The sequence below is a fragment of the Pocillopora verrucosa genome, chromosome 7 (genome assembly GCF_036669915.1).
Source record: "Pocillopora verrucosa isolate sample1 chromosome 7, ASM3666991v2, whole genome shotgun sequence".
Classification (NCBI taxonomy): domain Eukaryota; kingdom Metazoa; phylum Cnidaria; class Anthozoa; order Scleractinia; family Pocilloporidae; genus Pocillopora; species Pocillopora verrucosa.
The window spans coordinates 14,557,696-14,585,175 of record NC_089318.1 but is presented as its reverse complement, the minus strand read 5'-3'; the positions used below and the strand labels follow the sequence as shown (position 1 = coordinate 14,585,175).

Genomic DNA, 27,480 nt, shown 5'->3' with positions numbered 1-27,480 from the left:
CAGCACACGTGCAACTTTCCAAGATGGCGGACAAACAGGCTAAGGTTGCGAAGAGAAAAAAGAAAAGAAAACCGAAAGATTCTCATGAGTTTTCACTCGAGGATGTTCTTGCGGTCGGAGGAGACAAGGCTGGTAGCATTTTAAAATATTTTTTCGCATCTAGATCAATTTTTTTTGTTTATAAATACGCATTTGCATAGATTTCACATGTAGCAGTTCTTTGTAACTTATAATTGAACTTAACATCCATTTTGTGGCAGGACGACTTTGAGATGTTAAAAGATGTTGATATATCAGATGAATTTTCTGCTGACGAGGAGACGTCAGGAAATGTTGAGGAAAAAGAGGTATTGCAAATTGCAATTGTCATGCCCAGTGAATGAAGACGACGACGACTCTAGCGTTTGTTAAACGAATAAAACTTTCGCGCAGAGGATAAGCTTTAAATACCCTTAATATATTGTGTTTTTTTACACCCAGCCTCTATTTTTTTCATAAGATAATGTCACTCATCAAGGAGCTGGGCTTGGACAAAGTCACCTTCAAAGGCGAAAAACTTAAGTGAGTATTCATTAACATGCAGTCTAGCTCGATCATACTCAGTCTTGAGTGATGGATGTTAAGGTAGAGTGAAAAAAATTACTCGGGTATCCTGATAAAAATTTAGATTGATGCCTTCTTGGCATACTAGATAGCCATCATGCATAACTTGAAGTGAAACGATTTTGCCGGTAAGCAAATAAGGTATTGATTGAGGATCTGTGATACTCAAAAGTTTGATTTTAAATTGCTTTCATTGATTATTATCCAGTAGTGAGCTTGATATTAATCAAGACAAAAGTGCAGGTACTGCTGTAAAATCTAAGGAAAGTCTCAAGAAGGATCAAGAAGAAAAAAGTGCAAAGAAAGAGAAGAAAAATCAGAGGAAAGAATCAGAAGTCACAAATACATCCAAATCTACAGGATCAACTGTGACAGCACAGGTCCCCCAAGTTTTGCCTGAAAGAAAAGGAGGTCCAAGGCAAAAACTTCTGATTAAACCTGGTGGCCTGTGGTATGATTTGGTAAGTGACTTACAACGATTCAATCAACTTTGAAATAAAAGTTTGTAATTATAAACCGACCAAGAGAACAGAGGAGTGTTAAAGTTACATGTAATAAGGAAATAGAAAGAGCCTTTATCTAATTTGTGGGTACAATCAAGTTAATTTAATTATCATTTCTAGCAGTAACTTGATTATTTCATAAGTTTCCATGTTCAATATTCATGTGCCTTGTGTGATAATTTTTTTTTTGTTCCTTGCACATTTGATGTCATCTATGATCTACTAGTGAAAAGAAACACTACAACATAGAATCTACATTTGTATTTGATAAAAACTTCATACATACTTCATGAGTTGTAAGTAAAGATACAGTGTAGAATTTGTTTTTAATAGAGATTATTTCAAACTACAGGTTGATTTACACTTTTTGTGTCTTCATTTTTACTACAGTCATGGTTATTTATCTAAACAATGTTAGATCCATGTATGAATTAAACTAATTTTACACTGTTTTGGTCAGTATTTGCTTTAAAATCAATAATAATTATCAACTAATTCGATAATGTATAATTCATTGTTACTGCCTTTTTTTCTGTACTTCTCTGCAGCTTGTTGAAGACAATACCACTTCCCCCACCCCTAGTCAGGATGATGTTATATGCCTCTCCAGGGAAGCAGCTGATCTTTTTGAGCAGGAAGTTGGCATCTATGATAAAAGTGAGTGTGTAGCTGTACAGCAAGTATTCTTTCATGTTAAGTTGTGTTGCTAGTAGATCTCCTTGCCTTAGAGAGACCTGATTTAACTAAACTTGAAATGTGTTTCCACATTAATCAGTGGTGACTACATCAAGAGACATGTTTTGGTGTATTTGTCCAATGATAGATCATACATGTAGATAACATCAAAATGTGGTAAGAACACCTCAGCGCAGTCATGTATGTCAGTAAATTGAGTGTTTTTACCACATTACATCTTCTGTGACCAATTACTGTTCTATACGGCAACATAGAATCTGTTTGTCTTACATGATAAAAAAGCAAAATATTGTTAATGGTGACATGACAGCTGTCTTGCAATAGATCATAGTTAAGAACCAATCCAGGTGCTTGTATACTCTGGCTTATCATATAAACAACAACAGATACTTCTGTTAGTTTTACCAACATATCTGTAACTTACCAGTATGAGTGCCTCAGGTATTTACAACCAAAACTGAAGAGGCAGCTTTGCTACCTTATTTCTATTTATTTGAATTATTAAGTGGGTCTAACTACTTTTTAATTGTACTTTTTAGTGAAAGTAAAAGAGAAGTCATCAGATTCACAGTGGTTAAAATCCGTTGTAAGCTCAGGAACATTGAATGACAAAGTTGCTGCACTCACTGTTCAAGTCCAGGTAGGTCTAAGAACAGCTTAAGGAAACAGCTGACTTAATATGAACAGAGGGAAAAAAATGTAGACTAACATAAATCCTCAAATGTTAATCAAAATCTCTCTTAATCGCTCTATAAAGTCACTTGCTGTTTTCCTTATTACTGACCTAAGCAGTTTAAAGGACACATACATGTATATACATGTATGACCTGCTTGTTTACTCTTTAATACTTAGAGTGCTGCTCCTGAAAATTTCCTACGTACAACTTTTTTATACCACATGTCTCTGAATGAAGGCTAACATTAATTATGGTAGATTGTAAGCTAACAATCAGGTTGTAAGCCTCTCCTGTTAATGGTGTATGATGAGTAAGAAAGATCTAAATTTTATTTCTTATGCCTCCTGACTTATTTCACAGGAATCTGCTGTACACGGCCTTAAAACCTTAGATATATTAATTGGCATGGCTAAAAAGAAAGGTAGAAGAGAGAGTATTATAGCTGTAGGTGAGTTGCAATTTGATTTTGTGGAAACTTTGTTTTTTTTCCTTTATCTCTTATTGCATTGTCTTGCCCATTATATGTCTTGCTATTAAAAAGTTCTAGCTTTCATTTATACCCATAAATTGTTGTAAGTGACATCGATTAGCAGTAAAATTATTATTAATAGTTGTGCATCGTGATAATTTTTTATGTTTTTGTAAATTACAGACATGTTGAAAGAACTTTGGATGACCCTTCTACTTCCAAATAATCGCAAGCTTAAAAAATTTGCTCAGGTTTGTTAACAATGTGACAAAAGTTAATGCAAAATGGACATAATTTCCAAATAAACCAGTTATTAACCAGTAAAGATGTGACGTGTAATTTGCACTTTGCAGTTTACTTTGATCTCAAGTGAAAATTGCTTTTATCCTTGATTCATTCTTGATTATCTTAGCATAGCCGCTCAGGCTAAAATGACTCAGGTTCATAACATATTTATGCCTGCCAACAGAAACTATATTAAAAGACTGTGAATATATGAAAGTCATATATTTGAACTGTGGATAAAGACATGAGTATGAAAGTGATCTTCACATCAGTATCACAGAGGTTATGGGTTCAAATCCCATACAGGCCTGAATTTTTTTCGGCCTTATTTTCACTACTGCTCAAGTAGTGTTCATTACTGCGAAGATGGCTTTCATACTCAAGAAACTGTATTAGAATAAGAAAGACGGAGCATAGATTTTGATGGAGATTGGTGTAGCATGATAGATAGACCATTGGAAGACGGAATGCGAAGGTCTGAGGTTGGATTCCTCATGAGGACGCAGAATTTTTCTCTTTGTCCCACACTTGTGACAAGACAAAAACATCTTTCTTTATAAACTTTATTGTTTTATTATTATTGTTTTATTTTACATCATGATGATGTATATTTCCACTGTGCAGCATCCACTGTTGTCATTAGTTGAGATTGTCCACAAGGGTGGTGGCTGGGATGAACGAGACAGACGTCTTATTCTGTGGTACTTTGAGGAGCAGCTGAAACAGAGATATCAAGAGTTTGTTGAAGTTGTTGAGGTATTTGTCAATCAATAGTTTCCTCTGAAAATTGTATACTGGTATCATCCTAAAAAAAATTACATTGATTTCATAATTGTTCACAGATGAGCTAACCAAGATGACTATGACTATTACTAATCAACGTTGAGATAAAACTAATTTATATGTGATCATTTTTTTTCATAAACAATTTTTAAACAACACTTTAAATAGTCAGAGTAAAACACATGGAACATTGTCAATATTTTGTAGCTATGTTTTATAATTTCACAAATTATATAGAAACTGATTTTTGTTTTGAAGCACTATTAAAAGAAAGCAAGAAAAATTATAAATACACAAAAATCTTCATATATTTTTTGATAAGTGATACCCATATCTTGGATTGTTTTTCAGAAACTTCTTCAGGACACTTTGGTAAACATCAGAAGCAAAATACTGGGTAAGATAGATAGACTTAAAGAATGCAATAACCCTTTGCAGGCTAACATCAGTATTTCATACTTCATACTCTTCTGTATATGTTTCCTTTAGTTCTGATAAGGTGAATTCATTCATCAATACAAGCTTTTCAGCTCAGTGATTATTCCTTTATCAAAAGGATAGCAATGTGCCTCAGATATCCACAGGCTTCCTCTATGGCTACCTTGCCCACAGGCAGTATGCTGCCCCCCCCCCCCCCCCCCAACATGGTTGTATACTACCCTCCCCCCCAAAAACAAAACAAAAAACAAAAAAAACATGGTTGACAAATTTCTTTGACGCAACTGTGAGTGTCTATTTCAGAAACCTGTTGACACTGATTATATCAGTGGAATGAAGAACAATGGCTGTCTGTTAAAAGAGGCTCGTCAGGAGTCTTGGTTCATTAATGTCATGATTGATTAATTGATTATAATGACAAAAATTGATTTACAGGAGCTGTGTTTGACTTATTGTCAGAGAAACCAGAACAGGAACAAGTGAGTTACAATGTACCTGAATGATTCACTCCACATATGAATTGAATGTAATATCATTTTGCAAATCAAGCTAGGTATAACTATTTTTAATTGGGATGTTACCAGTCTTTGTGTGAGTAGAATCTTCTACCTCTTCTTCTTGTAATGTTATTATTGTAATTACTATTATAATTGATAATTTGGAGTGATACTATTTTCATCATCACCATTTTTGTTTCTTCGGCAAAAAGAGTTTGAATAGATATCATGTTCTAGCAGACTATTTGTCCATCAAGTGCTAGTTTTATTGTCATTAATCAATATGTTATTAACTTTATTTGTTTATTTTTTATTGTTGCAGGTTTTGTTAAGTCTACTGATAAACAAGATAGGAGATCCTGACAGGAAAATAGCATCCAAAGCAGTTTATCTGTCAAGATCATTAGGTGAGGGGTCAGTTTTATAGGTTTCACAGTCAAGCAAATTTTAGCCTTTTCTGCATAGTAACAGGGAACAAAAATACTGTTAGGAGTCAAATTAGCTGCCAGTCACTCTTAGAGATTAAAGGGGTAACCACCCACTCAGAGTGTTCATTCTAAGCGTTGGAGATTAGGCAATTTTTGTGGTCGCTAAGCAAAACTAAGCAGCTTTCCCATGCTATTTTTCCTTCAGTTGTGGAGCCATTTAATTTGTAGTTTTCCTCCTTTTTTTTGTCTAATTCTCTGGCTATTTGTACGTCTTCTATCCTTTCTTGATGTAAACTGTGCTTATTAACTCACTATCTTGAATTATGCTTTGCATGAACTAATAGTTTATACATTAAACTTTGTCATTGCTTCGCTTCTTTTCCTCCAGTAACTAAACATCCAAATATGAAATTAGTGGTCACCAAGGAGATCGAAAAACTTCTCTACCGACCCAACATTGCCATTAAAGCTCAGTAAGTACTGTTCATGTAGTGTTAGAGTTCTAATGCATATAACTTGCTTTTAGAGCGCCTTTTAATCGATTGTCGTAGAACCAGAACCAAAGTAATTGCAACAGCCTTTCTTGACAAGGGGTGATATCGCAAGGAGGCATTAGTTCCAGATATAAAAACAAACAAACTGTTTGACTTGTCACCTCCTGCAACTAGCCTAAGTTTGCTTTTCTTTTTGCAGATATTTTGCAGTGTGTTTTCTCAATCAGTTAATCCTTACCAAACAAGATGGTGAACTTGCCACCAGACTTATATCCATATATTTTTCATTCTTTCGGGTAAGCTAATTCTCTGTACGTACACTTTACAGGGTAACATTCACTGATAATGTGTAGCTCAGTCTAGTTGTTTCTAATATTGTAGGCAGCATTTTTCATTAGTCTGATCCCTCCAAACCATTTCTGTGGAATTAATTGGATACGCTATACTGTAACGAAAGAAACTTACGTATTGTAAAGATCTTTGGATGCGCATTTTCTGATTGTTTGGGTTTCCATCGCCTGACAGGTACTCAGGGGTTTCACCCAGACCTCTCACCGCCGTCTATTTAGCCAGAGAACTGGCTCTGGTGGGTGGGTTTTGCTTCACAGCATAGCCGACATTACGCCATCGGCAGCCGCTTAAGGAAAGAGTTATTGAAACCCCTGGACCGTACTAATAATTTTTTCTACGACCTGCGTTCGCCACTAAAGGAATAACATCCTTCAATCTTGTATGAGTTACACAATTTGAACCTAAAAACGTTCAAATGTGGCTTTGGTAGTGTAAATGAAGGCCATTCATTCCTAACTCTTCCTGCCTTTAAGACGCCCCCCCCCCTCCCCTTGGAAATGCCTTGAGCTGTGTAATGCCCCACTGACAAGTTACAAATATATGCATGTTAGCTGTTGCCAAATCCTAGTAGCCTAACTGTACGAATTGTAATCGTTGTCTACCTTTTTCGACAGGCTTTTTTAACAAAGGGTGAATTGGAAGCAAAAATGTTGAGTGCTCTTCTTACTGGGGTAAACAGAGCGTTTCCATATGCAAAAGGTATAAAACAGCAGAGAGTTATTGTTGTGGCTTAGTAATAAAAGTGTGTGGATTGCTTGATGAAAATGGTAGAAGTATCGAAAGTCTGTTACAACACTCACCACTTTGTTTGGAAACAGACACAGTGAAGGCATTTTCGGTGGAGAAAGAGGTTCATTTATATTTAGTTTCGTGGTCAACGAGTGAACACAATAGCCCTCGGAACACCGGAATTAACGCGTGCACGAAGGCAGGTTCACACATGTACAGTCTGCAAGCTTATTTTTAAGATGGCGATTTCTTCTCCTTTGCAGAAGAGGACGAACAGTACAATGAACAAATAAACACTCTGTTCCGAACAGTGCATATTGGAACATTTAACACGAGTGTACAAGTGAGTGTTCATGGACGAAACCCTCTGATTTGTTTGTTTTGTTATCCACATAATCCTAATGCATGCATACGGTGACGAAAATTTGTCGATAAATGCGGTATGAAACGATAACGTGCAAACCGTACGGAAAGCTTTTTATTTCCTGGTAATTTTCGTTCTATTGCCGAAATCAACTCGTAATTCCATAGGTTTTACTTTTACCTGCTCAATGAATAACAGAGGAGCAATTTTTCAATGCCATTGATCAGAGTAGCCCGTGTGCACATACGGGTTTTTCTCAAATTAGTATTCATTTCACAGGCTCTGATGTTACTTTACCAAGTCATGGAATCAAGGTATTAACATGTAATACTTATTGTATTTGTTTGTTTGTTATGGAATCGTTAACAAGTACGCGTTGCTACTTGGAAGCTCTGTCCACGTACAGTGCATGGGAATGAAAATTGCTATTGACTATATGATCTGCGATGTGAATTTACGCAACAGCTACAGTTTTAAAATTTAATGAATCCCTCTGCAGTTGGTCCCGCTGACTGCCTGGACAATTCAAATAAGTGAATTTTCATAAGTTTTAGTATTGTTTGCCTAAAATAATTGTTTTTCTTTTCGTAGGCAGTCCGTGTCAGATCGCTTTTATTCCGCCCTTTATGCTAAACTCCTGGATCCAAATCTGAAAACATCTGGTAAACAGGTGAGCATGTTTCATAGTATGGTAACACTTCCTCTACAGTGGCGCTTGCTAATAAAAACAGGTTGATATTGAATTAGAGCATGAATTTCGCCTCCCATGCTAGTGAAGGGTTTTTTGGAAGTATTGTTTGTTTGGGTAGGAGCTCGGATGAAATAACGAGGTTTGTCACCTCAGGAACATGGGATCTACTCAGCAGGTTGAGTTTTTGTGTGCTTGAGGGTTTCACAGAAAAGATCGCTTTTCGATTGGGTGTAGTTAAACCAAAACCAAAGAAATCACAACAGTCAATCAAAAGAAAGGAAAGAACATTTAAAAACCAATGAAAGCTCAAAGTAAAAACAACCAAACTGCTTGAAAGGCGGGAAAACGGCAGCGACCGAAAGTGGCGCGAGTTTTTTTGGACCAATCAGAAAAGTTAAGAAAATACAAAGCAATCCCGGATGACTTTGATTTTCTTTTTCGTACAAATACAGTGATAGACTAGGTCTAGACGAAGCCGTGAAATACGTTGTGGTTACTTCGAAGTTTTCTGTTATTTGATTACGCAATTGTTCTTCAACAAAACCAATCAAGTAGCGGACATGGAAGAGCTTAACTCAACGCACCATGATTAATGAAACTTGTTTTTCCTTTCTTGCTTCTAAAGGCCGTGTTTTTGAATATTTTGTACAAGTCCGTTAAAAGTGACCCTTCATTGCATCGTGTTAAGGTAAGGGTGTGTTGTCTGAGTATAAATGATTCGAGAAAGAGAAACGACTTCATGTTTTTCTCGATGCCAGATCTTTTTCGCGTTGACGGTGCGTTTGGTTTTGTGACGGACACAGGCTGTGTGTTCAACATCAATAACAATCTGTGCAATTACGCTCTTATAACCTGTTCCTTTGACAAACAAATGTACAAGCAAACAAAAAACCATTGCAAAGCAAACAAAAAAAAATACAATGAATAAGATGAAACAAAACAAATAAAAAGCAAATAAAAGAAAGAGAACAGATACTACACAAATAAATGCTTATAACTTGTCTCATAAAGCCAGGTTTCATATGGAGGTTTCTACATGGCCGATCTTGTTGTTGTTATTGATAAGCGTGTTAACACTATTTTTATCTGTTATAAAGTTTTAGAATTTTACCAGCCAGTATGTCAACGCGTCTCTTTGTTTTCTAGGCGTTTGTAAAACGTATCGTACAAGTTTGCAGTTTCCAACAGCCATCATTCGTCTGTGGAGCGCTATTTATGATTTCCGAGGTGAGTTTTTCTTTTACTTGGTGAGTTATTCATTTTGCAAACACACTCACACACAAAAAGTGCAAATAACATTTGCATGGCCGGGAGCGGGGACGTCGTACTGGGAGCTACGCTTATGCTCGGAGTGACTGGGACAGAGTGCGAAATAGGGATTTGGTCTCAGTGGAAGTGTAAACAACGAAACGACAGAATTTTCAGCGTAGCATTTATGATTTCTGTCTAAAAGTAAAAGCAAATAGAGGAGTGTAATAGGATAACTTCCTTTTCATGTATATCGGCACCCAGTCTTTCTTTATGACGATACTTTGGTTTTCTTTTCTCACTTTAATTTAAATCTGCTATCGTAATATCTGGATAGTGGAATTTCCTTACCAATATGAGAAAGCGACGATATTTGTTTATTTTGGCTCATTCTCAGTGTTCTCCCTTATTTTAAGTACGACAGGTAGATTAAATCTTTAAAGCGGTCGAGCGATCCTTTTACTTGTTGAATTTTCGAGAATTCCAAGCCATTAAAGGCGGAAGTAAGGGGTACTGCAGTCCTTCGGTTACTGCATGAGAAAGGGAACACTAATAATGCCTCTAACTGTTTACTTTCCAATCATTTTTTTTCTCGTCCAAACTCCCTCAGTTTTCTAGCCCTACTGGTCGCCTGTGATAATGTGATTTTAAGTTTAAAGGGAACCGAAGCCTAAAACTCTGATTTTAGTTGCATCCATTTCTAGTTAGCTTTAGAGGAATGATATATAGTCTCGGTATTCATTTTCGTTCACTTCTTGTTCTTCACGAGAAAACTAGGTTTGAAGTTCCCTTTTTCCCGCTGTAAAACCGTCGGCGCTCAAAACGATTATCAGCGGTTGAACGTCAGTGGTGGGGTAATGAAACACCTCTCTCACCTATAAATGGCCGCATATCAGCGCATATTATGATAAATTTTATATTTATCGGTCTTTATTTCGCAAATATGAATGGTGTGTAGCCCTTCCAGTTTGAGCCGAAGCGAAGAATCGAATCGGTAGAAGACATAAGTCTTTGCAGCGGATGGCTCACTAACGAAACTGGTCTCGGGATTGCGTAGAGCCCTGCTGAGTTTTGCCATAGATCTCTCGCCCGCAGACTACTGAGCTGATCACATTTGCAACTATCTTCCATAAATGAAAGCATCGAATTTTTAAATGATCACTTGGGAAAAGAATAGAATGTGGACGACTATTTAAAACCAATTATGCGAAGTTAAAAGAATTACTGAATAAACAACACAGACACACTCATGGATCGATTTTTGACATCCACAACCAATCCAAACTCAAGTTGAAGCCAAACATTTCCGTAAGAATTTCATCCCCATAAGAAGTCACACAACTTCGGCAAACACCAGTGGCGTAATATCAACTGCTGATATCGATTTTCTGAGCCGCGGTGCTACTGGGTCAAAACACAGTATGAAACAATTTTTTCAAGGCAAAGTTAAACCCCCCCCCCCCCCTCCAAAAAAAAATTAATTTGAAAAATGAAAAAACGCTCGAACATTGACATAAATTGCTATAAGCAGCAAATGTTTCAATTTAGGCTTCAGTTCCCTCTAAGGTGCTTGTTTCATTTTAGCTTACAAAGCTGAAGCCAGGAATCAAGAGCCTAACACAGCAACCAGAGGTGGGTAGTTTCTTTGTCTCGGCGCTTTATACTAGTCTTGTACAATTAAGCCTTTACACCCAAACATAAGCATGCAAATTCTTTTACTGTTCTGTGAACACTTCCTCGGCGGCTGACAAGGAGAATTTGTTTAACAATCGAGAGGCTCTAGAGTGGTGGTCATTTTCTTTCATCTCTTGACCTCAATGTTTGATTTAGGAGAGACAGTGTAGATAGAAAATAGACGCTAGTCACTCTTAGGGGTTCAAGAGTCAAGAGAGGCACAATGGCGTTAAAAATGCTGTAGTTTTTTTAATAAACTCTTGGTTCACATTATCGGAGAAAAAAATTTCGGCAATCGGAAATTGATCATATAATTTACTAAAATGTTGTAGCGAACTGAAAACCACAAAAAGATCGAGATAGCCGAAAATGGTACAGTTCAGAATGCATCTAAGAGCCAAATAAATTTAAAAAAAAATAAAAAGTGGCCTCGGACTATATACACATTATCGTGTACCAGTGTAACATAACTTTGTTATTACAATCATCAAAGTTGACGAGATCATTTTGGAAACTGTTCGTGTGGAGAACAAACTCCGTGTGGATTCCAAATGAAACATTCTACAGATGAGTGGGCATTGTCTCGGTTCTGGTCGCGTCCAGTCCCGTCAGCCTGCTTCGATTAACTTTGCATATCAGTTTTGAAACCTTAAGAGAGAATTTTTCTGGAGACCGCGTGAAATCCAAAAAATGTGGCACATGCCTAGAAAAAGCCCTACCTTCATACTTCGCTCAAAGATACCTTAGGGTAAGTCTATAAACGTGATATAATTTTTTTGTTCAGAACTGTTTTTATTTTCTAGAAAATCACCAAACACTATATCGAGCCCCAACCGCCATAACAGTGGCCGAAATGAAGCCGACGAGTAGGGCAACAAAAACGTTATTCTTCAAAAGCGCAAAAGAAAGCAAGTCTTTCCGAATATTATCTATTTGTATACGAGGTATTAACAAATGATTTGAATCTAATAACGGGATTATTGACATAACTGAATTATTGGCGAATATTTGAAAATCGCCAAAATTTGATTGATTAAAAATTTCATTTTGGAGCAGTTTTTCAATAAAAATTTTTCCTACTCGGTATAACTCGGAATCACTTGAGATGAGCATTTCTGAAAATTGGAAACGATGTTCTTTTCAAGGATATAAAAATTAATTTGGGGCTCTTAATTACTGCGAAGAAATAGCCCGATCTATTTCGTGCAAATCGCAACGCCGCCGTGTAAACAACCGCAGATAATCCAATTATTCTTTTATTATCGAAGCCATAATTTCTTCAAAATCTTACCTCTTTGAGCTGTGCTTTATCAGAAACTCAATATGTTACCCTTACCTTCTGAAACCAGTGATTAAGGAGTGATGTTTCCATTATTTTTGTTTCAAATCGCCATGTTCACTTGAAAAGTGTTTACAACGTCCGGCTTGACCATTTACAATACTCGGAGCTGTTCATAAATCATCGCAAACCATCGCAACTCTTGACTTATTTCTGCTTCCATACAACTCCAGTATATACAAAAGTCTTTTTAGCACGATAAACCAAGATGCTTTGATTGCTTACAGTTTCAGTTAAGAAACGTTTGGCTCCCCAAATGACACAAAGATGTTCACCAACGAAGTCGTGTGTCATCACTCATGTTTGTCACGCAATCACGCTAAACGTGCACAGGACACCCAGACAGGCATTCGTCTGCAGACATCGCTGTACCGAGTGCAGAGCCATCTAATATTTATTTCTTAGTCAGTGTTATGTTTTAAACAAAAACCTGCGCGAATTCACTTAAAAAACGCTGTAGATCGCTTTTGAGTGTTTTAAATTAGTGCCATTCTAAAACTACTTTTTGACGTTTTCGTAAATTTAGTCACCCCCTGGTACTGACTATACATGCGTTGTTATCGACTCTATTTCCACGACTTCGCGCTTGCAAAGATTCTATTTATCAATAGGCACTTTAAGCATGACGTTTAACTGCAAACGGCAAACGCAAGCTTGCCTTTCATTTTGTTACCTATTTATGGAATTCTTAAAAAAATCCTGCACAAAAAACAAAATAAAATAATTCAAACCTACTTAATTCCGTGTACACACGCCTAGAGACAGACGACAGAAATTGAATTTTTGACGTTCGCGGGAAAAACAAACGTCATGCGTAACCTCTCAAATGACGAACTTCCCAGTTAACTAAAACAGCTGGAAGTTAATTGTCTAGTGCTCCGTGATTATATACATCACCTACGTGTCCCTAGTGGATCGATAAGGTCTACCATGACCTTCAGTGGCAGGCAGACAGGTTCCACGGTGAGGCGTTCTTTTCTAATGACACTGGAAAAATTCTACCGACTATGTAAACAGAACAACAGACTAACAATTTCGTGCTTTATCTAAGCACTTTGAACGTTAAACTTCACTAAAAACGTAAATCTTCGAATCACAAAGTCGGCCGCTTGTATCAGGCCGCGAGACATTACGTGTTATTTGATATCGCCTGACTGTAGGTCATTACAATTACATTTTTTAAAGCTTTGGACTTACACAATCTCTGTTTTTTGTTTTTGTTGTTGCTGTTGTTTTTTTTAATTTTCCTTACGATAGCGTGCTCATCAATTTAAACCTTTCGATTTTGTACCTTGATTGCTACGATGATAATGGCCATCGCTAGAAACTTGACAGTTTTCTCAACTCGAACTCGGAAAAAGTTGTTTCCCGTCCCTTAATCAAACAATTAATCGGCCATTCTTTGAGATCCCGAATTCTCGACAAGACAGAGGCGGCGTACCCTCGGAGATTCAAGAAATCAGAAAGTTCCTCAATACCAGCTAACTGAATGGGTTTTATAAAGCAAAAAAGAAAGAAAGAAAGAAAGAAAGAAAGGAAAAGAATACAGTGTCATATACTTTAGGTGTTTTCCTGGTCAATGTAACCAATATTCAAGCTACATGTAGCTCGTCACTGCTGACAGGTACAGCTAAAACAAAGGGCTTCGATCTTGCTCACGTAAGGCTGCTTACGATGAACGGAGATATCGAGATACCGAAATATTGGAAGGCAACGTGAATATCGATGCCCGTGCTAAAATGAGATCGACTTCCGATTCAACATCATTCACGCCCACAGCCTGTTTGTGTGCTGAGATGTCTTTCTCACATAAGCGCAGAGGGACTATAAGAGAAGCTTTTCCTGCAACTCGACTTCGCTTATCTTGGGAGCAGCATCCCCCAACTAATCTTTGAAAGGAGCAATCGATTTCCATTTGGTACGCTCACCTCTTAAAAAAATCGGCGGCCAAACGAAAACACCATTTTAGTTTGCTTTGGAAAATTTATGGCGCGACGCTCATTATATGGTTAGAAACTGTGCCTAATCTAATTTATTTTTTTAGCGCTGAGTATTTTAGAAAGCTACTCCCAATTTAATTTTTCCACTCCTGCACCTGTCTACCCTGCAAGCCGTCACAATTTACAAAATAGGATAACACATTTTTTTACGTCGTTAAAAATTAATGCAGTGAAATTTCCTCTATGCTGTAGTAACATATACCTAATTCATTTAGCAGTCTAGGGTGACGCATGAGTGGTATCGCGCTTAAAAAATGCAAACAACGGTAATTTTAAATTCTGGATTTAAAACTTTTTCCCGGAAATAAAAAATAGGGGATAAGAAGGAAAGAAAATAAGAGCGTATTGGTAACCGAGCCTCCTTTCGAGTGACATGTTATTGCGTGACACCATCGCAAAAAACGAACGTCAATGATTCATTTCATCTGTCAGGATGCTCTGGCTCGTTCTATTAAAAACAAACTTCCATTCTTATTGTGAAAGGAAGACATGTAAAATGTGAGTGTTCCAAGCTAAAATATGGTTATAACTGTCCAGCAATGCGACGTTTTCGGCAGGAACCTTCGTGAGATGTTTTCACTGTGATTTGGTATACACCGCCTGTAGTGCTGTACTATCGAAGCTGTTGTTAAGTCTCTTTATAACAAGATTGAGGCAAGGAACCAATCTTAGAAAGGTGTTTTTCGTCAGGTGAGCCTAAGAAATCCAGTTTACAATCTAGTATAGGTCAAAGCGATAAGATTTTGTTGGAATTATGGCTTCGATAATAAAAAGCCTAATTGGATTATCTGCGGTTGTTTACATGGCGGCATTGCGATTTGCACGAAATAGACCGGGCTACTTCTTCGCAGTAATTGAGAGCCCCAAATTAATTTTTATATCCATGGAAAGAACATTCTTTCCTTTTTGTAAAAATACTCATCTCAAGTGATTCCGAGTTATACCAGGTAGGAAAAATTTTTATTGAAAAACTGCTCCAAAATGTAATTTTTAATCAATCAAATTTTGGCTATTTTCAAATATTCGCCAATAATTCATAGTTATGTCAACAAGCCCGTTATTAGATTGAAATCATTTTTTAATACCTCGTATACAAATAGGTAAAATTCAGAAAGACTTGCTTTCTTTTGCGCTTTTGAGGAATAAAGGTTTTGTTGCCCTACTCGTCGACTTCATTTCGGTCATTTTATGGCGGTTGGGGCTCGATACAGTGTTTGGTGATTTTCTAGAAAATAAAAACAACTCTGAACAAAAAAATTATACCACGTTTATAGACTTACCCTAAGGTATCTCTGAGCGAAATATGAGGATAGTGATTTTTCCGATCATGTGCCACCTCCCACGCGGTGATAAAAAAAATTCGCTCTTAATGTCTCGAACCACTCAGGTTGTTCCCCCCGCGTGAAATGTCTCCAACTGGCATCAACGAAAGCAAAACATCTTGAGATTGGTAGTGTCTCAATAAAATCATTTTTTTCGTGCTGTTTTGATTCTACTGCACCCTTGACAGTCTAGTCATGGTAATTTTATCCCTCAGTTGTAATTGTTTTTGCATGGCACTTAACGAACTAATTTTCATATCACGTCAAATCATCTTTTCACCAAAGAAAAGGAATGTAACTTTAGAATTTCGGCCCTCCTTTATCTAAATTTTCCTAGGAGTTAGTTGAAAGGATTAGATTTTCGTAGAACCAAAATGTTACATTCACGGGTGTTGCCCCCTAGAACCATTATTAATCATCGACTGTCTAAATTTAACTCTTCCCTTCTTTTATTTGTTAATAGCTGAAACAAACTAGGGTTTTCAAGGAACCAAGAAAACAACTTTTATTTTTTTTTTCACATAATTCAAAGGCCCCATTTTGGTCTGATAAACTTCCCTAGTCAGATATCAGGTATTCGAAGCTCCTGCCTCGAGAGGAGCGAGAGGGCGAAAAGTCTTAAATTATCAAAGCGTGACGCTATTGTCTTTCCAAATAAAGCGCGGTTTTTTTTGTTTTTCTTTGTCCCACGCTCGTCACAAGACGAAAAGAAATCTTTCACTAAAGCGTTGTTGAGTTACCCAATAACCGCTGAGAACTTGCTGAAGGTCTCAACGAATATTGTGGCCCTTCATACGGCGTATTAACATTTTCCGCTCAGGATAAGCTAAGCTCGCTCACCTTGTGGGTGTATTTCATGGTTTTTGGTAATCTACGCCGGCTTAAGCCTTCTTTACCACACAAGTCGTATTCCCTTCACAAGACGACTTAAAACCGTTGCAACAGTTAACTTAAAACCAACTCAGTTTCCAAACCGACTGATGTTTATTTTAGCTTCTTCATGATGTTTGCTCGAATAGTTGTTTGGTTGTTTTGTATTGACCAACTCGCCGCCTTGAAGGAATTTAAGAGAGCTTTTCAAGCTGGTGATGCCATGCTTGGCGGACTCACAGTGTTACATTACAAGGATTCGAACGACAAATGCGGTTTAGGCTTCTTTCCTGTTGGTCTCGGCCACGCTGAAGCTATGATCTTCACGATCGAACAGATCAACAATGACCCTTCATTGCTTCCGAATGTTACTCTCGGCTTCGACATCCGTGACTACTGCGAAACTGTGTCTGTTGCCGTTAAAGAAACATACGACTTCGTGCGAGATGCAGATTTGTATCATATGTATACGAACAGAAATTTCAGCATGGATAACGAAACAGCTTTGTGCTACAGCAGAGATGCTGTTGCTCCTGTTTCCACGATTCTTGGGCCGTACGACTCGGCGAGCGCTGTTCAGATTTCAAGTCTTCTCAGCATGGCCAAAATCCCAATAATAAGCTTTGCTGCAACAAGCGACGAGCTTAGTTCCAATCAATATCCATACTTCTTAAGAACAGTTCCGCCTGACAGACAACAAGCGAGAGTGCAAGCAGATCTGTTTGAATACTTCAAATGGACGTATATTGGTACGGTAGCTCTGGATGATTCTTACGGGCGGTTTGGCGTCTCTGCGTTACAGAAAGAGGCGTATAATCGAGGAACCTTTTGCTTGGCCTTTTCAGAGTTTATTCCGCGTCTTCGTGCTGCTACTGATATGTGGCAGATTGTGTCACGCATTAAACAGCAGCGCAGTGTCAAAGTCATCGTGGTGTGGGTCTTCGGTGGATATGCGAAGCTTTTCTTCGAAGAAGTTCACAGGCAGAAGCTCGGGCGACGGACCTGGATTCTCGGTGATGGAACGAGCACGGAGGATAGCGGGCTGCTTGGACCGTTATTTCGTCTACTGGACGGCGCCATTGGCGTTCAGCCACGCGATCGCAAAGGTGAAACTTTCCTGAATCACTTGTATTCCTTAACGCCGAATAAAACTCATTTAGGAAGGAATCCGTGGTGGGATGAATACTGGAAAAAATTTCGGAGTTGTACCCTTGACGCAGACAGCGCAGCCGACCCAAGGTGCTCTAATGTACCGTTGTCACACAATGAAGTTTCCAAATTGTTCGATCCTTACCTTGGCTACCTTATAGACGCCATATTTGCCGTGGCATTCGCCTTAGACAAGCAATTCAGGTGTCGCGCTTCAGACCGAGAGCCACCGGGGAAAGCATGCTCCGATAGAAAGGATCTGTTGTCCCACTTGAAAAATGTCAGTTTTCCAGGACTCACTGGCGTCGTAGAATTTGACCGCGAAGGTGATCCCAAGAATTCGTTCTTTGAAATTGTGAACATCCAAATAAATAGCAAGGGAATTGCAAAGAAGGCCCTGGTAGGATTTTGGAATAGTGTTAAGAAGCCAAGGTTGTCACTGAACGACTCTGCGATCAAATGGGCAAACGCCACTTTTGCTACAACGGTACAGTCTTCATTCTGCAGTCAAGTGTGTCCCCCCGGAACTAGGCAAGAGGTGACCACTTCATGTTGTTGGAAGTGCGTTACATGTCCGGGGGGCACAGTCAGCAAGTCACCTGGATCTACCAACTGCACGGAGTGCTCGCATAAACAAAAGCCGAACGACGATAAAACGAAATGCGAGGATCTGCCAGTGAAAAACCTTCACTTCAGAGATGCAGCTGGTGTATTCCTTTCTTGCGTGACAGCGCTAGGATTTTGCGTGACCGTGGCTATGTTTCTTGTGTTTGTGCAATACCGCGAGACACCAATTGTGAAAGCGTCGAATAGACAGCTCAGTTTTCTCCTTCTTGCTACGATCTTCTCCAGTTTTACTCTGGCGCTGTTGAGCATTGCAGAGCCAACTGATTCTATTTGTCGCTTGATTCAGTTTTCCCGGTACGCAATCTACACCACTTTTGTATCCATATTGTGGCTGAAGTCAGTTCGCATTTTCGTCCTTCTCCAAGTCGACAGTTCAGAGATGCCCTTTCAAAGTTACATTTCAAGAGTGAAATACCAAGTCGGTTTGGTTGCTCTAGTGAACATTGTTGACATCGTGCTGTTAACCGCATGGTTCGCTTCAGATCCGCCATACAGAAACGAGAAGATACAACCGACCCAGTTCATCTTCTACACGTGTAAACTGTACGGGTCGTCGGTCGGAAAATCGTTATATTTCATGGTCTGTTCGTATGTGTTGTTGCTTTCATTACTTTCGTCTTTTTATGCATTCAAAGTTCGCAAAGTGCCAGATAATTTCAACGAGGCGCGCTTCATCGGCTTCTCGCTTTACATAATTTTGTTGTCTGCACTGTGTTATTACTCGGTGGATTTCTCAATGCAGGAAGGTTGGTATGTTTCTGTTATAGCCTGCAGCACAACACTAGTGGATTCGTTTGGCCTGCTTGGTTGCATGTTTATTCCTAAAGCTTTCAATATCTTGTTCCATCCTGAAAGAAATAAGAAAGAGTTCATTGGGGCTCAGATCACCGCGTACGTTTGGCGGAACACGAAGTTAGCCAATGTGAATACGCGTGATGGCAGACCAGAGATCAGCCAAAGCACCTAAAGTATTGATTTTGAGTCTAAGAACTAGAAACAAGATGAACGTAACAGGATTGATGGCTCCATTAAGGAAACTCTACTCTGAAATCTCAGAATTGATTTATGTGTAAACTTCCAGTATACAGAAAATATTGACGAGAGTAGCTAAGTTTATCATCTAATCGGTGGTAATTAAATGAAACCCCAAATTTTTCTACCTTTTTTGTAAGAAAATATGTTGTTCGACGATAGTGGATATCGTTTCAGTGGGCTGCTTTAGTGGGCTGCTTTAGTGCATGCCGTTTTATTCATTAAGCTTTTAATATCCTGTTCCATTCAGATAGAACTAAGAAAGAGCTGAAAAGGGTGCAGATCAGCGTACGTTTGGCGGAACATACACACAAACATGCGGTGATAGTTTTCATCTAAGCTGACGCTGTAACGCAATTAGCTTTTTGATTGAGTATGGCAACAATACCTGCTGTTAGAAGCGCTAGTTTGGCAACTTAGAATTTTACTTTTTTTCGCCTTTTTTGTGCCGTTTAATAGCATTGAGTGATTTGGATATAGCCGTCAACAATAAAATAAATAACTCTTACTGTCTTCGTTATAGTTGATGTTTATTTTATTTTTTTCTTTGATGTTTGTTTCGTATTTGAAAGGGCGGGGCGTGTAACGCACGTCGAGTCACATGAACTTAAGATTCTTATCTTTTATATTCCACTTACCATTGATCAGACAGATGGACCACGTTTCTGCCAGTTTAGTTCTTCCTAACATCAGTGTATGGCGCTTCTAAATCAGAGTTTTCCACTATTCAGAGCTTTCTAGATAGATGTCGTTAGCGCAAATACATTTCTCGGTCCATATACGTGCATGAACTTCTTGAAAAACAGGAAAGGATAGTATTCAATAAAATGTCAACTTCGATTTTCCTTCTCCAAGAAATTTAATCACCGAGAAAAAGGGGACGAAATATAACGTGTTAGAGACAAATCTCGCCATTGCCCCAAAGGTAATGCGGTCCTATGTAAAGAAAAGAAAGTTTGTTATCATGATGTAGAATTGAAAGGATTGACTGACTTTTTTTCTTCTTCCGGCAAAAAGGTAGCAAATAAAATACACGTCAATTTTGACCTTCAATTTAAATCAATTTTGAAATTCTCGATAACCGCAGGAGGAAGACGATGAAGAACACTTTGTGGACGTCCCTTCGGAAGATGATGAGGACAAAATCACGACAGAGGAGGTTTCATCAGCCAGAAAAGAGCCAAAAATACGCCATCCTGACGCAGCAAAGTCCCCTAAGACTGAAACACGTGTAAGCGGGGCTCAGAAAAGTCAAACCTATAAGCCCTCCCAGAGAAATCCGCTGTACAGCGGGGCAGAAAACTCTTGTCTGTGGGAACTCAATAGGCTTTCCAGACATTATCATCCTTCAGTTTCTCATTTTGCTCATACACTTATGAAGGTTAGTTGTGGCGTGTCTGTGTTTTATTACCCATGGCTTGAATCAATACATAGTGTTACTGTTTGTAAATATTCCATATTCTTTGTCGCTTTTTTTGCCAAAGCATTAATTGCAGGATTGGAAAACTCGCGCCACCTTCTTAACCACTTAACTAAGGAGGTGAAACAAACCACGACTTGCTTGCTCCCGTTTTCCTGCTCTTTAGACAGTTTGGTTTTTTTTGCTTTGAGCTATTAGTGGTTCTTAAAGGTACTTTCCTTTATCTGATTGGCCTTTGTAGTTACTTTGTTCCTGTGAAACTCGCAGGCACACAATAACTCAACCTGCAGAGTAGATCCCGTGTTCCTGAGGCAACAAACCTCCATATTTAATCTGAGTTCCCGACCAAACTAATTCTACTTTCAAAAAACTCTTTGCTAGCATGGGAAGTGAAATTCACGGTTTTACGACACTAAATCGAAAAGGGCTCTTTGCCTGTTTTATAGGGTGTATGAGTCTCATTAGGCTGTATTACACTAAATATCCGTACATACAGCATCATCACAATAATATTTCTTCTACCCGAAGAAAGAATAACTATTTTGTGTCAAATCTATCTGCTGCTTTCTTGACTGTACAACATATGTCCATAAGATTTATTGGTGATTCTCTTTACTTCTCTTTTTAAGGGAAACAATATCGAGTACAAAGGAGATCCTTTGCAAGATTTTACACTCATGAGGTAAAGTGCCACGGTCGAACAATTATATTATTCAGTGGCTGACACTCGGTACTCGGAGTAAAATAACTTCCTGTGCTCCCTACAGGAGTCGAGCCTGCGAAATTCCAATCTCCACTTCAGGCACTGCCACGGAGCTGTAGGAGACCAGTGGCAAGCCATACCGTTTAACACGGTTATTCGCTTTCCGTTGTAACATGTTAACCAGCCACTTCCTGAGAGGTGGCGAAAATAGTTTCAAAGAGAAAGATTAATAAACAAAAAAATAAATAAATGAATAGACTAATGAGATATATTTGAAAAAAGCTTTTTTATAAGTTAGTAGGCAAGTACATTAACTGACGAAGCAGATAATTTTGTGATAGCAGACAAATTAATTGTCAAATCTTTGTCGTAGCAAACGAACAAAACAAGTATCACCAACGACAACTGCTAAAACGACAACCCAAAAATAGCCAACAAACAAATAAACAAAAATCATGAAAGTACTCTATTTATGTTTCTTGCTTGTCTATACTTTAATTATCATTTTTACATTCAAATTCTTTTTGTCATATTTTAGGTTTCTTGACAGATTTGTGTACAAAAACCCAAAGCAGAAGGAACGAGGTATCTCTTTTCCCTTATCATTCGAGGACATTTGCCCTCCTTAAAAATTTGAAACCTGTTTCAAATTTGTTTCAAATTGTTTTTTATTCGTGTTTTTCCCCTCTTTGTTCAGATCACGGTGGTTCACTGATGCAGCCGAAAACGTCATCAAGCCGGCTGGCCGAGGAGCCTGGTAAGCGGTGCACAAGAGCACAACCAATTGATTATAAATTAAAGGAAAAGTATGCTCTAAAACATACAATTTTCATATCTACCATTTAAAAGTAACCATAAACATTTACATTTTACTGCGTTATAAGATTAAAAAGAGAAACCTAACCATTGAGATGTACAAAGGTCCGACAAGGAACGTCGCTACGTTGAACTAAACACAGTGACCCGGCCCACCAACCGCTTCATATCTAGACATCGAAGGATAACCATTATTTGAGTAGAGTATGTGAACTCATGCTATTCCAATTGTCCAAACATATAACTTAAGGAGGGGACGAGAACTTTCTCGGGTAATTGGCTAGGTTGCTAAGCAATATTCAAAATGGGGGATTCTTTAATTTCATTTTTTCCCAGATTCTGAGTCAATTCCCGAAAGTTAATTGTGATAAAATCACAGGGTTTGTGGAGCATATTTCTCCCTTAAAGAGTAGTTTTCTATTACCCAGGATTGATAACTTTGCCCTCGAGCCAAGGACGCTGGGTCTGTTGCATAAAATCGAGGCTCTTTGATTAACTATTTCTTGTGGGAGATTAATGCGCATCTTACACAGTTTTTTTTCCCGCTAAGTTCCATGGCAAATTAGTGAAAGAAATTCTGGTTGGAACTTTCTCAACGGTAAGAGTTCAAACTTTGCCGGAAAGGAACATTTGCAGTACTTGAATGAGTTTTCAGCTCTCATCCACTGCAGGTGCAGATCTGGGCGACTGTGATTTGCATTAAAGTACCTCACACTTGCCCTCTAACTCAAGAAGATGCAATTTCCCCGATGAAAATCATGTTGACTTGCTCAAAGTAATGTTTAATGATTTTGTGTTAAACCTCCTGTTCATTTGCAGTGAATACGAAAGAGTTTCTTGCTAAAAAAGAAGAAGATATACGAGAAGATGAACTGTTCTTTCACAGGTATTATTGAATTCATTGATTATCTAACTAGTGGCATTGATTCCTTTTACGAACAGCCGTCAGTCAGCTTCATTTTCAAACTGAATTTAAGTATCAGCTTATAATTAACAACTATTCATTGAGTGAAGGTGGGCAGTGGATGTTTACTAGGCCACTAAGGAGTGAGGTAAATATCCACTACTTGCCACTGACACCTAGGTGATTGGTTATAGTAGTATATGCTGAAACAGTGACATAACAAAGCACACAAAGATGATTTTAACTTATTCGTTTCTCTACCGATTACACCGGCTATTTTCGGGTGCAATCCCGCGCGAGTTGCTCTTATAGCAAAGGATCTTCGGAATTTTAGTAGCCTATCAAAGCGCGCCTTCAACACTATCCTCTGTTTTAGTATATACTGATTGGTTTTGTCAACTGAGTTGATGATGAAAATTTGCTATCGTAAAGAGTCTCTAAAGGAGACGTTTCAAGCGTTAGCCCCACGTCAGAGCGAATTGTTCGCGGATGATTCGTTCTGACGAAGGGCTAACGGTGGAAACGTCTGCCTTTGAAACCCTTTACAATGACCTATTTACATTATCAACCTATTAGATAAAACTGATTATCTTATAATACCCCCCACGCACCGATATATCTCTTATATCATCGTCAGCTGAGTAAAGGCAAAGGACTTGTCATATTTCCTCGTATATCTCAGGTATTTCAAGCGGAAAGCAGAAAAGGAAAGTCAACGGAAGAAGAAAGCTGGTGAATCTGACGATGAAATATCTGAAAAGGAAACAAATTTCGGTATTGTTTTATTTGTTTATGGTCGAAATTTTTGTGTGCGAGTTATGCTTTATAGTCTTTCGATTTACTTTCAACTTATCTGTTCTTTTCACAGACAATGTTCTAGAGGAGCGATCTAGCTTTGAGTATGACTTCGCGAGGTAAAGTTAGTTTGCCTTGTTTTAAACAAAACAGCCTGAAAGAGATAGCTGGATAAGAGGGAGAGGTTTACCTCTCAATATGAGTTTTTCAGCTAACAGATGAAGGGTTAGCTTCCTTAGGATATTCAAACATTAAGTACTGTCGAAATCTTGTACTGGAAAATGTGGATGATCTCCTCGTCACCTCCTCCCCTCCCTAACTAACGCCCAAGATAGGCGGCTATGTTTGCTTAGCGGCAGTGACAGATCTACTGGTTGTTGGTGAGCAGAGATGGCTTAGTGCTGAAAGCGTTTGAAGCCCAAGTTTAAATCCCTGACCTGAGGTCAGCTGTGGGTGGAGTTTTTTGTTGGTTCTTGTCTTTTCCTTCGAGCACTCGGGTCCCACCTTTCCACGAGAAGCTACACCCAGTGTTCCAATATGACCTGAAATTTGTGGAAGGAGAGCCGCTCCCTGTACATCTACAACTGCTAAAATGACGCCATGGAAGTTTTGCCCCATTGCAAGTTCGCGTCTGCCCTATCGCACTTGCATGTTGATCGAACTCTGTGATGGTTACGCGATTAATTTGCCAGTTGATCGAATTAAATTAGAAAAGGAATTACGTTCTTTTCGTTAGGTAACGAGTCAAAAGATGTTTGGGTCGAATTGAGAAGGGGCCAACTTGCAATGGGGCGAAACCACCAGTTACCCTAACATTTTATTTATATTGTTTTCATTACTATTTATAGAGAGACTTCTCTCAGATTTTTTTAGACAGCTTTTCTATTTTTTCGGTTTAATAAGTGACTTGAAGAGTTCCAAAATGTCTACGGCGAGTAAAAACAAAGCAATCGCCAGCGATGAGGAGGACGAAGGAGAAGACAAAAACAGCGAGGGTGAAAGTGACGACGAAGAATTGGAGGGAAAAGGTAAAAGTTCACCAGATGATGGCAGAAGATGGCACTTAAAATAGTTTCATCTCATTATTACTAGTGCAAATTTTAATTATATGTCGAAAGTGATCCTTGATTGCTCAGATTTTGCTTTACCTAGCTCTGTGATTGGTTCGGAAAACTCGCGCCATCCTCTCGACCAATCAGAAGCAAAACTAACCCCAATCACGACTTGGTCACCCTCGTTCTCCCGCGCCTTAGCCAGTTTGGTTTTAACTTCATGTTATCTTTGGCTCTTAAGGGTATCGTTCTCTCTTCTGATTAGTCTTTGTGATTTCGCAGGTATTTTCTTATTATTTTCCATTTACCACTTATAACCTCTTTTTGACCCTGGCTGAGGTCATTTTCGCATGCCTTAGATTAAACGGATTCAACGCTAGGTAAATAACCTTGCAGATGTAAAGGGCTCAATATCGTTAATTTATTTTAGAATAACGGAACAGCTTGTTGTGTCAGCGAAATAGTTCTCTATTAAATTTGTCCCCTCTGCCAACAGTTTGACGTTGTTTGAATCTTTTCTCATCAGAATTTGATTATGACGCTATGGATTTGTCATCTTCTGAAGATGAACAAGCAGGTATGTACAACCTTCTCAGTACAATTTATTGGCTTAGATTTCTCCGTTTGAAAAGGGCTCGGCACCAATTAACCCCTTAATTCAAATACGTCAATAAATTCCTTGCAGGTCAGTAGAGGGAATTTGATGTTGCAACAAGATATCATCCTGTAAATTAGTAGTTTTTCTATTCTCGTAACCTGTTTACTGCAGAAATGATCCATTTAGCTAACGTTTTTAATTTCAATTTGTTTTCTTACCTACAGAGGAGCCAACTACTACACAAGGCAAGAAAAGAAAATTTACGGAAAAGGATTACGAGAAGGTATAAAGCACTATCATCCGTTTCATAACGCGAGCGCTTTACGTTGTCACGCAATGCTGTAGAAGACTGGTGTGACGTGTTGGTAAATACGGGTGCGAAGTGAGTTTTTTAGACTATGAACTATGCGTCAATTTGTTATAATGCCTTCGTCTTGTAGGCTTTGCTCGAAAACCTGAGCTCAGATGAACTTTCCGAGGACGAGGAAAGCCAAATCACGAAAACGAAGTCCAAAAAGGGAAACACGGAAGGGTGAGAGAAGATGCGATGTTTTGAATAATCTCTCCTCTTCATAATTAGTTGAGTGTAACGCTTTTTTTCCTTTTGTGCGTTAGGGGAGATGTTTCTTCAATGTTTGCGTCTGCTGAAGAGGTAAGCTAGAATGGTTATTTCATTTACAGTTAGTTTTACATTGCCCTCCTACTGTGATGGCAATCTTTGTAAGGTAGTGTGAGAGAGAACGCATTTGCCTAAAGAAAAGGTGACATCAGAAACGTTACTCAAAGGGCATTGGTGGAAAATTAGAGTGCTTTTCAATTGAGTGTGGTTAAAACCAAACCCAGTAATCACAATGGCCAATCAAAAGAGAGGAAACTACTCTTAGAGCCAATGAGAACTCAAGGTAAAGGCGCGAGAAAATGCGAGAGACCAGCTCGTGCTTGGTTTTAGCTTTGCATCTGATTGGTTAAGAAAGTGGCGCGAGTTTTCTGGACCAATCACCTGATGAAGTTAATAACAAAACAAAGCAATGCCGGATTTCTTTTGACACTGGATGGAAAATTGCTCTACTGCTATGCTGTCTTTTTTAATTGTAATCGTTTGTTTGTCTTTTTAATATTTTTCTTAGTTCGCCCATCTGCTTGAAAATTCCAAAGCTTCAAGAGGTGGCACCTATGATGTCAAACGAGGGAGCGCCAGCGACAAGCAACTTAGATGGGAAGAGAAAAAGGCTGGGAAAAACTGGAATACAAAGAGAGGAAATCGGGGTCGTGGAAGGGGCGGAAGTAAAGGTCCACGAAGAGAATCCAATGTCAATCGAAGAACAAATTTTAGATCAAAAGGAAGAGGTGGAAAAAGGCCATGATAGTACAATCTGCCCTCTTCTTGATCTGTTTGCGTAGAAATGCATCCAATGTCAGGGCATGATATGAAAGTGACACAACGAAGAGTTACTAATTGGAAAGTGGATTTCAAAAGGCAAAAGTTCTCAGAATTACCTATTAACCTAGGAATGGACGTTACTGTAAATGAATGCTATGGCTTGAACAATTTTACTTTGATTATCTTGCAGTTTTTCGATTAATTCATCTTGTTTTTTTTTTGTCAATAGTATCCTTTACTCCTCTCTGAACATTTATGGCAGGCTTGTCATCTCATCTCTCACTCATTTATTTTTTTTTCTTTCCACTGAAAAGCCTTCTCTCTCGATTTATCAAGCGGCCTCGACATGAAAGGAAATAAACTGATCAATTTGGGTGATGCCAACAATCCGACTGATGCTTCAAACAAAAAATATGTTGACACTACCGCAAACAGTATTTTCGATGGCTCTGAACCTTTTCAGGTCGACGTTTCCACGAACAATTATAGAATAAAATATGTACACACCTCAGTTAACGATTATGACGCTGTGAATAAACATT

General features: G+C 38.5%; 3 protein-coding genes across 4 annotated transcripts in view; 2 read left to right on the top strand and 1 right to left on the bottom strand.

Annotated features, from left to right (window-relative positions):
- LOC131792380 (uncharacterized) overlaps positions 1 to 27,480 on the bottom strand; it is a 273,486-nt gene that overhangs the window by 138,823 nt on the left and 107,183 nt on the right. The window lies entirely within an intron of this gene.
- On the top strand, positions 11 to 27,480 carry LOC131792403 (CCAAT/enhancer-binding protein zeta). 2 transcript variants are annotated; one of them, XM_066170408.1, is made up of 34 exons: positions 11 to 128; positions 261 to 347; positions 500 to 561; positions 815 to 1,064; positions 1,655 to 1,763; positions 2,342 to 2,442; positions 2,840 to 2,927; positions 3,132 to 3,199; positions 3,858 to 3,989; positions 4,368 to 4,413; positions 4,890 to 4,933; positions 5,274 to 5,358; positions 5,768 to 5,852; positions 6,073 to 6,169; positions 6,839 to 6,923; positions 7,217 to 7,296; positions 7,597 to 7,631; positions 7,909 to 7,987; positions 8,634 to 8,696; positions 9,155 to 9,235; positions 10,841 to 10,888; positions 20,357 to 20,650; positions 21,319 to 21,371; positions 21,931 to 21,977; positions 22,090 to 22,149; positions 23,028 to 23,094; positions 23,795 to 23,886; positions 23,981 to 24,026; positions 24,811 to 24,935; positions 25,486 to 25,536; positions 25,782 to 25,840; positions 25,998 to 26,089; positions 26,173 to 26,209; positions 26,685 to 27,480. In XM_066170408.1, exons 1-34 carry the CDS (start codon positions 24 to 26, stop codon positions 26,919 to 26,921), a joined length of 3,090 nt encoding a protein of 1,029 aa, XP_066026505.1. In that variant the 5' UTR covers positions 11 to 23; the 3' UTR covers positions 26,922 to 27,480. The 2 variants fall into 2 exon arrangements, with proteins under 2 accessions (XP_066026505.1, XP_058965754.2); XM_059109771.2 differs by having other exon boundaries at positions 812 to 1,064.
- On the top strand, positions 16,372 to 19,745 carry LOC131792404 (extracellular calcium-sensing receptor). The gene has a single exon (XM_059109772.2). The coding sequence runs from the start codon at positions 16,592 to 16,594 to the stop codon at positions 19,202 to 19,204; it is 2,613 nt and encodes an 870-aa protein (XP_058965755.2). The 5' UTR covers positions 16,372 to 16,591; the 3' UTR covers positions 19,205 to 19,745.

What these genes read in the sequence shown, in the direction of transcription:
- LOC131792403 (XM_059109771.2), top strand. Translation starts at nt 24, where the DNA reads ATGGCGGACAAACAGGCTAAGGTTGCGAAGAGAAAAAAGAAAAGAAAA. An exon ending in TTATCTGTCAAGATCATTAG is followed by an intron (nt 5,359 to 5,767) that starts GTGAGGGGTCAG and finishes CTTTTCCTCCAG; the next exon opens with TAACTAAACATCCAAATATG. An exon ending in TATATTTTTCATTCTTTCGG is followed by an intron (nt 6,170 to 6,838) that starts GTAAGCTAATTC and finishes CTTTTTCGACAG; the next exon opens with GCTTTTTTAACAAAGGGTGA.
- LOC131792404 (XM_059109772.2), top strand. Translation starts at nt 16,592, where the DNA reads ATGATGTTTGCTCGAATAGTTGTTTGGTTGTTTTGTATTGACCAACTC.